General features: G+C 48.3%; 1 protein-coding gene across 1 annotated transcript; it reads left to right on the plus strand.

Moving 5' to 3' along the window:
- Positions 1–8,925: 8,925 nt before the first annotated feature.
- On the plus strand, positions 8,926–12,409 carry LOC121463112 (major intrinsic protein of lens fiber). Its single transcript, XM_041675198.1, has 4 exons — positions 8,926–9,285; positions 10,080–10,244; positions 10,597–10,677; positions 12,224–12,409. Exons 1-4 carry the CDS (start codon positions 8,926–8,928, stop codon positions 12,407–12,409), a joined length of 792 nt encoding a protein of 263 aa, XP_041531132.1.
- The last annotated feature ends 718 nt before the right edge of the window (positions 12,410–13,127 follow it).

The raw sequence follows: 13,127 nt of genomic DNA on the forward strand, positions 1-13,127 counted from the left end.
GTTATTTTATGCTCATTCAGGGATTAGCTTTACCTGTCATTTCTTATTTTATTTTTCCCATCAAATAAACTTACCTTCATAATTCAGATGATTTATCTGCCTTATTGTTTTTGTTATTTTGGTTTAGTTTTGTTGTTTTTTTTTTCAAGACAGGGTCTTTCTGTGTTGCCCTGGCTGCTGGAACTAGCTCTGTAGACCAGGCTGGCCTCGAACTCAGAGTTCTATCTGCCTCTGCCTCCCAAGTGCTGGAATTAAAGGCATATGCCACCACTGCCGGGTGCATCAAACAATCACTTCTTAATATTTACGAGCATCCTAATGGGTAAAATATAGAATTTTGCCTGACAAAGAGGGCAAGGCATTTTCGGTGGGTGGGAGCTTAAGCCAAAGCACCGGGTTATAAACAGAATGGAGTACGTCAGGAACCATCAGGAACACGGTATCGCCAGAGTGTGGAGCTGAGAAGATGGGAGGATACTGTGCACCCCAGACTGCCCTCCTGTTCCTCCCAAGCACTCTCAACCTGCCGTCCTCCCTGTTTCATCTCTCCCTCCTCCGCTTCCTCCTCGTTTATGACCCACTGAGTCCCCTTACTGCTGCCTGTTGAACCGCTAACTGACCTTGTTGGCCTGGTCCTGTGTAGGTAACCACAGCCGCAGGGAGTGTGTGAATTCAAAGACTACATCCTGTCCAGAAGATGGCGCAGCTCCCCTCCCTGCCCTCTAGCTCTTGTTCTCTGCCTCCTCTGACGTGAGGGTCCTGGACCTTGAGTGGGAGTGGATACTGTACCCTTGGCATGTCCTTTTTTTAAGACAACAATAGAAGTTTCCCTCCCAGGTTTTTTACTTCCCCAGGAGTGGGCTTTTTTTTTTTATTATAGAGTATATATTTATTATGTATACAGTGTTCTGTCTGCCTGTATGCCTTGGCATCAGATCTCATTACAGATGGTTGTGAGCCACCATATGGTTGCTGGGAATTGAACTCAGGACCTCTGAAAGAGCAGCCAGTGCTCTTAACCTCCGAGCCATCTCTCCAACCTGCAGTCATGGGCTTTTGCCCTGGTTTGCAGTACTAGGCATGCCTTTGCTCCTATGAAGCAGGCCTCAAATCCAATCCCAAAGTAGTTGGTTGCCCCATGCATTCACGCCACTGTGGCACCAGAGGGCCTGGCAGGTCTGTATTGCAGCATGCAGGGCTCACCAACAGATAGCACGATCGATGGCTTGTCTCTGGCATAGCATCTCGGGCTCTGTGACATCTAGCCAGTAGGGGGAAGTTTTTAGGTCAGTTCCGCTAGGTTTCTCTGTGTCCTTCCACTGAAGTGTTCAGCAATACAGTCTTACCAGTTAGTCCGGTAGGCAGCTAAAGCAATGACAATAGATTGGGTTCTTTGGGGACCTCTGGGGCCTCGTTGATCAATTGCATCATGGGAGGCCATGCACAAGATTTTCTTTTTTTTTTTCATATACCATGGCAATATTTATTAAAATACTGGTGAAAAATAGAAGTCTCTTGGGCTGCTCAAGACAGGGGAAAACAGACCACACCACACTCAAGGTGTCTGCACCTTCTTCCGGGCCACTTTCCTTTTCTTGACCCCACTCTGGAACAGGCTGGGGCTCCTGTTAACCAGCGACAGCCTTGCCCTTTTTTGTGGCAGGGAAGACTGGGGGGTCTTTCTCAAGACCTCCTTTGTGGGAAGAGCCTTCTGGTAATGTTTTTTGCCTTCAGGCTCTATGGGGAACACAGGAGTGGTTCCATTCACCTGTGACAGCTTCTCTTTTTTCTTCTGTAGTTTTAGGGTCTTAGCAGGGGTGCTGGGGCTTAGGGTGGAGTTGTTGGGAGCTGGACTCTTGCATGCACAAGATTTTCATGTGATAACTCATGCCTTCTGGGAAAGCACTGTCCACCCACGCATGGTGTCTATGTTCAATACCCTCTCCATTTATTCATTTTATTTTACTTTTGTTTGTTTTGAGACAGGGTTTCTCTGTGTAGCCCTGGCTGCCCTGGAATTCGCTGGCTTTGAACCCAGAGATCCTCCTGCCTCTGCTTCCTGAGTGCTAGGATTAAAGGTGTGTGCCACCACTGCCTGACTTTTATTTTATTATTTTTTATGATTTATTTATTTGTTATGTATACAGTGTCCTGTCTGCATGCATGCCTGGAGATCAGAAGAGGGCATCAGATCTCATTACAGATGGTTCTGAGCCACCATGTGGTTTCTGGGAATTGAACTCAGGACCTTTGGAAGAGAACCCAGTGCTCTTAACCTCTGAGCCATGTCTCCAGTCCTCATTTTCTTTAGCTAGTTTACAAAGTAGTGGGTTTCCATAAGGGTTTTCCCCACACACTCAGTTTTGGTTATCCCATCTCCCGCTCCCATATACGTATACATTTCAAGAGAGGGATGTTTACAGATGAAAGCATCCAAGGAGAGGAAGTAGAAAAACAACAAAGATGCAGCCCTAGGGAACAGCAATATGTGAAGGGACATGCATAGGAACACACATAAAATGCTCAGAGTGGAACCTGACCTGTAGGTCTGGCCAGTGACTCACTCGGAAGGAGAACAGAAGGGTAGAAACCCCTTGGTTACTCTGTATCTTGAATTATGAGTTGGATTTCAAAATACATAGGGTTCTGATCTGACCCAGGTGCTAACTGGAGCCCTTGACTCTAGATGGGAGAGGGATGATGAACTGGGAGCGATTGTTCTAGACTATGCCAGGAGTGAGCAGTCAGCAAAGCATAACCAGAGAAATCGAGAGAAGGGAGGTGGCCTCAGGAGCTAGCCAAAGGGGCTGCTGGACTGGCTTGTGTTATGTTGGGGCCTTTGTCCTACTGAAACTGACCGCACAATGGAGCTGCGTTACAAGCTGACATGGCATTCTGAATGTGGAGCTGGGACAGAGAGTCTGCGTGATGAAAGCAAATGAATGGTCACCTGTCGCCGAGGGCCACGGCTCTCTATTCATGAACACTGAAATCGCTAGAGAAGATGTTCGACACATGATAAATACAAATTATGTCAGTGTATGATTAATTCACAAACCAATCAATTTGCATTTTGATTTAAGGTAGCTAACTGAACATACGTAGTAGCAACATACATGTTTGCCTATCATGCACCAAGCCCTGGGTTCAATCCCCAGCACTGCATAAACTGGACTGGGAAGTACACACCTGAAAGACATTCCCAGCACACAGGAGGTAGAGGTAAGAAAACCACAAGTTTAAAATTGCCCTCGGCTGCATGGTAAATTTGATGCCAGCCTGAGATTATATAGATATAGATATAGGCACGCCTTTAATCCCAGCACTTGGGAGGCAGAGGCAGGCGGATCTCTGTGGGTTCAAGACCAGCCTGGTCTACAGAGCTAGTTCCAGGACAGGCTCCAAAACCACAGAGAAACCCTGTCTCAAAAAACAAAACAAAAAAAAAAAAGGTATAGATATAGATATGGTGTGTTTCATTTGATTCCCATACTCCTCCCTCATCTGCCACAAGATCAACAAGGTCAATATTTTCAATATTTTATGGAACTCAAACCTGGTTACTTTTTAGATACTAAAGACAACTTGGCTAGAGAGTGGCTACAGGAAGGTGATACATCAATCATGGACCACCTTGGGGGTTGTTATGGCAACTGCACAGCCCCAACTATGAAGGAATGAAGACAAATAGCTCTGCCTGAAGAGCCCTTGAGCTGTACAGAGCTACCCTCTCCCTGTTAGTGTAGACAGTGCTTCTGCAGCGCTCCCTCTGTGGGCTGAGGAGAGGGATGGCTGGCCAGAGATATCCAGGTTTTATAGTCACCAAGAGATAACTCAGGCAAGTATGAACACATAAAACTGCAAGATGGTTACCACCCCAAGGCATTAATAGTACTGAGAAAAGCTGGGCACAGTGGCACACACCTTTAACCCAGCATCTAGGGACGGGCAGGTGGATCTCTTGAGTTCAGTGCCAGCCTGGTGTATGTAGAGAGTTTCAGGACAGCCAGGGCTACACAGAGAGAACATGCTAGTGCACACACTTGGGAGGCAGAGGCAGGAGGATTATGAGATTGAGGTCAGCTTCAGTTATACAGCAAGTTTCAGGTAAAGTCTGACCTACATGAAAGACGTTGCTTCAAACAGACAGTGACTGGAGATAGGGTTCCGTGGTTAAGAGCATTTGCCACTCTGCCAGAGGACCCGGGTTCGGTTCCCAGCACCATGTCAGGAAGCTCACAACTGCCTGAGACTCTAATTCCAGGAGACATGAGGCCTCTGGCTTCCCAGGGCAACTGCGCTCACACCTGCACAATTAAAAATAGTAAAAACAAATCTTTCAAACAAGCACAGACGACTAAATGCAGTGGTGTCTGTTCCTAGGAGGCAGGAGGACACTTAAGAATTCAAGCCTAGTTTTGGCCACATAGACATCATGTCTCAAAAAAAAAAAATCAAATAAGTAAGAAACAGAACTGACCTATGACTCAGTGGGTAAAGACACGTGCAAGCTTGACAGCCTGAGTTTAGTTCACGGAATTCATGTAAGGATGGACGAAGAGAAACAATGCCACAAAGTTGACCTCTGACCTCCACACACACAACCTTACCTGTACACACACACCCAATAATGATAATAAATACAATTTATTAAAAAGACATAATTATTTTGAAAATACCTAATTTTATTATCTTACAAATCCTTTCTCTTCTTCTATAGTTTCTATTGAAAACAAAAACTCAGGGCTGGAGAGATGGCTCAGTGGTTAAGAAATTAGCTGCTCTTCCAGAAGATCTGGGTTCAGTTCCCAGCACCCACATGGCAGCTCACAACTGTCTGTAACTCCAGTTCCAGGAGATCTGACACCTTCACCCCAAAGCACATAAAATAAAAGTTAAATAGCTTATTTAAGTCAAGGAGCTTAGGATGGTGGAGTGTTAACCAAGCATGCAGGAAGCGCTGGGTTAGAGCTCCAGAACCAATCAACTGGGAGTAATACTCTCCTTCCATGTGCTGAGGTTCTTTGGGGAAAGAGTGAGCAAGGATGCGGAGGATGTGGAGAGAAAGGCGGATGCGGCCGCACAGCAAGCTTTGTCTTGCTTTACCCCTTTTCTGGCAGAGAAGACCTGCAGAGATGGTGGACACTTTGTTTGTTCAGTTTAATTTTCATTTATTTATTTTTTTATATTATTTAAAAGGAATAATGGGTACTGGGCAGTGGTAGCGCACGCCTTTAATCCCAGCTCTCAGGAGGCAGAGGCAGGCGGATCTCTGGGAGTTCGAGGCCAGCCCGGTCTACAGAGTGAGTTCCAGGACAGGTAGGTCTGTTATACAGAAAAGCCCTGTCTCAAAAAATAAATAAGTGGATAAATGAATGAATGAATGAATGAACGAACGAACGAACAAATAAATAACGGGGAAGGTACAAACCATAGCACTGGAGATCAGAGGACAACTTGCTGGAGTCAGTTCCCTTTCTCCACCAGATGGACTGCACGGATCAAACCCAGGTCACCAGGCTTGGAGGTAAGCGCCTCCACACATTGATTCATCATGAAGGACCAGAAGATCTTGATGGAGGCAATCCTTGAGGCTACATGCCCCAGTGGGAGCTCCACTCTAAGAAACAATGTCAAGACAGTTGTCATGTGAAGAGAAAAGTTTTACTTTTTGCTGGTGTTTCTAACAGTTCCGGCCTGAGCCCAGGTGACTCTGTGGATTAGGGCCTCCGGGGAGTGCAGGCATCTGTCAGTGAAAGTGTGAGGCAGAGTGTGTGTGTGTGTGTGTGTGTGTGTGTGTGTGTGACATCAGAAGCCAGGAGGCACAGCAAGAGAGGAGAAGGAAGAAGGAACCAGTGTGGGGAAGCCCCATTTAAGGGCCCTCCTCCTTGACCTAAAGACCTCAGACAAGGACAACTTCCTCAGAGCCCCACCACCTCCCCGTGGCACCACCCTGGGAAGCAAGTCCCTTAACTAACACAGTGACCACTGGAGAATACAATTCTTACTCAAGCCATAGCATGGGCAGTGAGGGGAATGTTGGGTCCTCCCACCCCTTGTCTCACGGGTGAGCAGGAAGCCCACAGGAGACCAGGCTCTGAGCATGGAGCTTTTGTACATGTTCCAGCGGGCATTCGTCATGCTCCCTGCAGCTTCCAGCAGTGATGGGGAAGCACATGGACCTGGCAGAGGGGTTCCCTGATGGCTGGATCAGCAGCAGGGGTATGAGTTCCTGCCCGCACCAAGCAAGTACTTAGGCAAGGTCAGATTCACTTCTCAAGAGAAGCACAGCTTGCATTCAGTTTTTTGTTTTGTTTTGCTTTAAGTCTGGGCGTAGTGAAATGCATCTAAAACTTCCAGCTATTCAGAGCCTGAGGTAGGAGGATTGTAAGTTCAAGGCCATTCTGGACTATTCAGTGGGGTCCTGTCTCAAAAATAAATAAAAAAAAGCTAAACTAGTAGAAATCAACTAAAATGCGAATTATCTGTCAATATATGTAAAATTTAAATCACTTTTGTGAACTCATCTCCAGTTAGAGTTTTGTTTAATTAAGTTTATTTATTACTTATTGTGTGTGTGGCCAGGGTACGAGTGTGGAGGTTAGTGAACAACCTGAGAGAATCCATTCTCTCCTTCCACTATGTGGGCTAAGAGATCAAACTCAGGAATCAAATCAGGCTTGGGGACAAGTCACCTCCCGGGCCCCTCCAGCTGTGTTTGAAAGACACTGGCATTTAAATCAACGAGGAATGTCGTGAGGAAGGAAAGGACTTGGGGTTCAGGTTTTTTTTTTTTTTTTTTTTTAGTTTTTCAAGACAGGGTCTCTCTGTGTAAGAGCCCTAGTTGTCCTGGAACTAGCTCTTATAGACCAGGCTGGCCTCGAACTCCCAACACTCAGGAGGCAGAGGCAGATGGATCTCTGTGAGTTAGAGGCCAGCCTGGTCTACAAGAGCTAGTTCTAGGACAGGCTCCAAAGCTACAGAGAAACCCTATCTCAAAAAAAAAAAAAAAAATAGTAGAGAATTCTTCCTGGGTTACCCGACTGTCTGGTTCAAGAAATACTGAGGTTCAGACTTGATTGGAAAGGAGTGACGGTCAGTGGGTCTCCAAAAGGACACCCCGATAGGAGCGAGGAGGTATATGACACAGCTCCCAAGGATGAGGTAGAGGAGGTCTCTGGGGGTGACTCCTTCTCGGTGTTTGGACGCTAGAGTCCAACAGTCCCTGTTCTTGCATGACGACATACTGAACAGCTTGTGCCCACTCAATCTGATCCTCCCTGGATCCCTGGGACACCAGCATATTCAGGCCTTTGCATCTTCTTTCTCTACCTCACTGGTTGAGCCCACTCAATCCTCCTCTTCCTCATCCTGGGTTTGCAATTGCTAGCGTCCCAGGAATTCAGAGAGAATTGGATTAGTAGGCACAGGCTGTCTTGTGTGTTGTCATGCAAAGAATAGGGATCAAGGGCTCTGAGCCCTAGAGAGCTGAGCTGTGGTGGTTGCCTGGTACCAGGACTTGGTGAGGCCGAAAGGTGAGAAACCACGCTGGAGAGACAAGTCCTCACACATAGGAGATGACCAGAGGTGGAGAAGGGGGGCTCACCAATTGTGCCGGTTGCTTTTGCTGTTTTGTGACCGTGAACAGCTGTTCTTGGACATATCTGCTGGTGTGTGTATAGAAGAGTTTCTTTTGGATAGATAAGTGCAATCCTTGGGTCAGAAAATATGTATCTGTTCATTTTTTGCACATGGTGCTGCATTGTATATCAAAGGGTCTGTCTTTACACTCTAGCATTGAAACTATTTCTGTTGCTTTGTGTCCTCGCCCACTCCCACCCCGGCATGTGACTAAGGTCTCTCTTCTCTTATCCCCGACATGTTTACACTTGCTCCTGTCTGAGGACGTTTTCTAGAAGCAGCACAAACCCTGTCTTTCAGGGGTTGACAGAGGTGCCCAGGATCTAGGGGTGTCACTGGGCGAGATGGAACAAAGGACCTCAAGTCAGGAGACTTGAGAGGCTCCTGGAACATTAGAGAATCGGAGAATGTTGTTTCTCCTCCATCGGTCGGTCCCTCCGAGCGCCTGTGACTTCAGCACCTCCTGCTGCTCGGTACTTAGAGCCCTTCCACAGACACCAGCCTTTTCCCCATCCAACCTCAAACTGGATATTGCAGTTTCCTCAGAAACACAGCTGACCTCTTTCCCCCTCTCGAATCCCCAACTCCACTCTCAGCTTATACTCTTCCTCTCTGCTTTAAAAGGGCGGCTGAGGGTTTGGAAAGGGAGGTGCTGGCATGGACTGGGGGTAGGGAACCCGGGGCTCTGAGAAAGCCAGACACAGCAGAACTATTCTGTTCCAGAGCTGCAGGGTCCACAGATTCCTGTTCCAACCAGCCAATGGGAGAAGGCCCTCTAATCCTAGGGAACTAAAGAATTCTCTTCAGTTATTCAATTTCCCTGCTGTACCCCACTCCTTATCCCTACCCCCACCCTTAACCCTGACAAAGTCAGAGGAGCCTGAGACCCCCCCAGGAGCTAGCCAGTCCATATCCCGTGAAGTGAACTCAACCTGACTACCTTCCAAGAAATTTGAGGGATGTTCTAAGCCAGATGTCAATCAGGACTGTGAACCCCAACTTTCACACAGACAGACGGTTCCAGTTCTCCATCTGAGAACCCCATACTCCTGGCTCCTGGTTCCCTGACTCCCTGGCTCATGCTCCAGATGAGGACAGAAAGGCAAATCCAGCTGCTCCATCAGATGTTTCAGACATCCACAGCCAGGAAGGGGTTAAGAGGCAGAGCTAGTTACCCCAACCTGCCCCTCCCAGGGATTAAGAGTCCTCTATAAAGGGGACTGTCTACCCAGGCAAGTCCAGGGGGTTATTAGGGACCCAGGCACTGTGCCCACCCCCATTGCCATGTGGGAACTTCGGTCTGCCTCCTTTTGGAGGGCTATATTTGCTGAGTTCTTTGCCACCCTCTTCTATGCCTTCTTTGGGCTGGGAGCCTCCCTGCGTTGGGCCCCTGGACCCATACATGTCCTGCAAGTGGCTTTGGCCTTTGGCCTGGCCCTGGCTACATTGGTGCAGACTGTGGGTCACATCAGCGGAGCCCATGTCAATCCTGCGGTCACGTTTGCCTTCCTTGTGGGCTCCCAGATGTCCTTGCTCCGTGCCTTCGGCTATGTGGCAGCTCAGCTTCTGGGAGCTGTGGCTGGAGCAGCTGTGCTGTACAGCGTCACCCCACCAGCTGTCCGAGGAAACCTAGCACTCAACACGGTAAGGGGTGGGAGTGGGGCAGGATCACGGTGTCTGGATCGTTGCCCTTACATGTTTGCTTATGTGTGTACATAGACGTGTGTGTGTGTGTGTGTGTGTGTGTGTGTGTGTGTGTAGGAGCAATGAATGCTTAGGAGGGGAAAGGGAAGTATAGAGGCCAAGAAACTTGAGTTCAAACTGGGCGGTGGTGGCAGCTGCCCTTAATCCCAGCACTTGGGAGGCAGTCAGGCGGATCTCTGTGAGTTTGAGGCCAGCCTGGTCTACAGAATGAGTTCTAGAACAGGCTCCAAAGCTGCAGAGAAACTCTGTCTCGAACCTCTGCCCCCCCCCCCCCCAAAAAAAAGCTGAGTTCATATTTTAGCTTTCATTCCAACTTATTAGGTTCTTTTGTTGTTGCTGTGAGAGGGGAGAGAGCTAGTCCTGGCCTTCCTATATAGCCAAAATTAGTCCTCCTGCCTCTACTCTCCAAAGTGCTAAGATTACAGGCACGCCCAAATACATCCATTTTATGTGGTACTAGGAACGGAACCCAGGGCCTCAGGCCTGCTGGGCAAGTCATGCCAAGTGAGCTGCATCCCCAGCTCTCCGTCCAGGTTCTGAAGGAGATTTAGAGTGCCTCAGTGTCCCTGCCATGTAAGTCAGTCATTTCCACACAGCAACAAAGCAGCACTGTTAGGAAAATCTAATAGCCTTCCTGTCCCAGGAGCTGAGCTGTAGGTGGGGACTGTGAGTGGACTGTGAGGTGGCCATAGCAGGGCAGGGCTAACAGTTGCCTCCTTTCTCCCCTTGGTCAGCTGCATGCTGGGGTAAGTGTGGGCCAGGCCACCACCGTGGAGATCTTCCTGACGCTCCAGTTCGTGCTCTGCATCTTTGCTACGTACGACGAGAGGCGGAATGGCCGCATGGGCTCTGTGGCCTTGGCTGTTGGCTTCTCCCTCACCCTGGGGCACCTCTTTGGGGTAAGCAAAAGAGGTAGAAAACGTCTTACTCAAGATTCTAGGGTCCCCGAAGCGTTAGCAACCCGTAAGGGTTCTCTTTTCCCCACTCTGCCTTTAATCACGAGTATTCTCCACCTTTTCATTATCAGTTCGCACAAGGGATCAATTTCCTTTAACTACTATGTCGAATCTTTCTTGACTCCAGGGTGGAAATGCACGCACCATGGGTAGAACCGGGCTGTTCCGGGTCCATAAGTCTGTCCCCAGATGGAATTCCAGTGCCACTACCTACTGTGGAGAGTTACATGTGGGCTGTAGGGAGAGAAACTGGGAAGCTGGGATGCTGTCTTAGCTCCAGCTGTGTCTCTTGCAGATGTATTACACTGGCACAGGGATGAATCCTGCCCGCTCCTTTGCTCCTGCCATCCTCACCCGGAACTTCAGCAACCACTGGGTAAGTAAGAGTTCAGGGTAAGAGCATAGAACACTTTTGGTGGGCCGGACTGCAGGCTGTATTCCGTCAGGATGTGTTGGCTGCTCTGCCAGCACGCAGCTAAGGAGGCTGTCAGGGACCTTGGCACGCTTGCATGTGCGCATTGCATTATCGTTTCAAAAAGAAACACTCTAAGCTGGGTGTGGTGATGCATGCCTGTAGTTCCAGCACTCGGGAGGCTGAAGCAGGAGTACTTGGGCCCAGGAAGTTGGGGCTAGCAAGGTCGGCAGAGCAAGACCCCCTTTCTGAAACAGACAGACAGGAGGCTCTCGCCGTACTGGTCTTCTCTGGTCGGTGGGGCTTTTTAACTGGGTATCTGCCGGATTCAAGAACTAAAGGCTATTGGATTGCCAGCTACATCTAAGACAAAAACTCCGGGTTCCAGAAACCAGAATGTATGCCCACAGGCCCAGTAGCACCTCAGTTCGACTGCACTGGTCTCGTATGTGATTCTGACGAATAACTCATTCTTTGCCTCTGTTTATCAGCCACAGAGAATTACATAAAACGAATGAATTGACAGTTATCTGTGAAGCAGCTAGCACAAATTCTGGCATGGAGTAATCTTCAATAAATAGTGTAATGCTTTTGTTGCTTTGGGCATATGCAAGATAAACATGGAAACAGCTCAAAAGAATCTGCCGAGCCGGGCGGTGGTGGCGCATGCCTTTAATCCCAGCACTCGGGAGGCAGAGGCAGGGGATTTCTGTGAGTTTGAGGCCAGCCTGGTTTACAAAACAAGTTCGAGGACAGCCAGGGATGTTATATAGAGAAACTCAGTCTTTTAGAAAAGCAGGAAAAAAAAAAAGAAAGGAAATGGTTAATGATTTTTTTAATATTTATTTATTATTTATTATGCATACAATAGTCTATCTGTGTGTATGCCTGCAGGCCAGAAGAGGGCACCAGACCTCATTACAGGTGGTTGCCGGGAATTGAACTCAGGACCTTTGGAAGAGCAGGTTAAGATGGCTCTTAACCACTGAGCCATCTCTCCAGCCCCGGAAATGGTTAATGATTGAGAAGAAAAAACAGGTTTTGAGGCACAGTAGAGTCTTGATAGTTCTAAAAATAGTATTATTTATATTTTTATTTTGTTGTAGTTTGTGAGTAGATCTCACTAGGTAACCTTGACTGCTTTGTAAACTGGCTTGAAACTGGCTTTGTAGATTAGTCTGGCTTTGAACTCCCAGAGACCCAGAAGCCTTTGCTTCTTAGCTAAGGGTGAGCACCACCACGCCAAGCTATATTTTATTTTTTTTTTAATTTTTTTAATTTTTTTAATGTATATAAGTATTCTGCCTGTATGTCTGTGTGTTCCATGCCTGCCTTGTGCCCCCCCTCCCCCCCGCAGAGGCCAAAAGGAGTATTCAGCTCCCTGGGGACTGGAGTTACAGATGGTTGGGAGCTTCCACTTGGACGACGCCCAAGTGTGTGGGACACTAGCAGGAAGTCTGGTTTTCCCAAGAGCCCCCAAAACCTGAGCATACCTTCTTTCTTCCTCCAGGTCTACTGGGTGGGCCCGATCATCGGAGGGGGCCTGGGCAGCCTCCTCTATGACTTTCTCCTCTTCCCCCGGCTCAAGAGTGTTTCTGAGAGACTGTCTATCCTGAAAGGAGCCAAACCCAGTGACTCCAATGGACAGCCCGAGGGTACCGGGGAGCCGGTGGAACTGAAGACTCAGGCCCTGTGAACGATCCCGTTAGAGAGAGGAGTAGAAGGAAAAAGTCTGGGTTTCAAGGAGGGGCCAACCCAGCCCTCGGATGAAGAAAGAGACTGTGGGGAGGGGCATGTACTTCTTTATTTTTTAACTTATGTGTGTTTTTAATTCTTTTTCTTTTGCTGTGTGAAATCTTTCAAGTTGCATTCACGATCTAGTTGGTGCAAACTCCCTTCCTCCCCACCCCAACCACCTCGCCGTGTGTGTGTGTGTGTGTGTGTGTGTGTGTGTGTGTGTGTGTGACTGTTCATATGAATGTGGGTGTGTGTGGCGGTGTCTGAGTTTGGGGACACAAAAGCTAGGGAAGGGAAAAGAGGTGTCAGCTTGTTATGTCCCTCCCCCAGCCCAGTTTGGTGAGCACGGAGAATCTGAGACCTTAAGTTTCTGGCCTTTACCCTGCTTCCCTGCTTCCAGTCAAGTGTATGGAAGTATGAAGGATGGGGTGGGGGGGGTCACTCCTCTAAGGAAGCAGACAGACCGGAAGGGGAAGGCAAGGCATTCCAGGGATTGGGAGGGTGGATTCAGGGAGGTGGGTGGGAGAAGAATCAGGGATTTTCTTTCCAGATCACTGGGCAAGTGTACCTGAAAGTTTTGAGGGATTTTATGGGAGAATATAGCCTACTTATCTCGGGGATACTTGCCCCACAGACCTGGGCGGAGGGAGCTCTGAGAAAGGAAACACGGGCTTGAG

The sequence above is a fragment of the Microtus oregoni genome, unplaced genomic scaffold (genome assembly GCF_018167655.1).
Source record: "Microtus oregoni isolate MIOR12 unplaced genomic scaffold, Mior012 000001F_ref0000356, whole genome shotgun sequence".
NCBI classification, from domain to species: Eukaryota; Metazoa; Chordata; class Mammalia; order Rodentia; family Cricetidae; genus Microtus; species Microtus oregoni.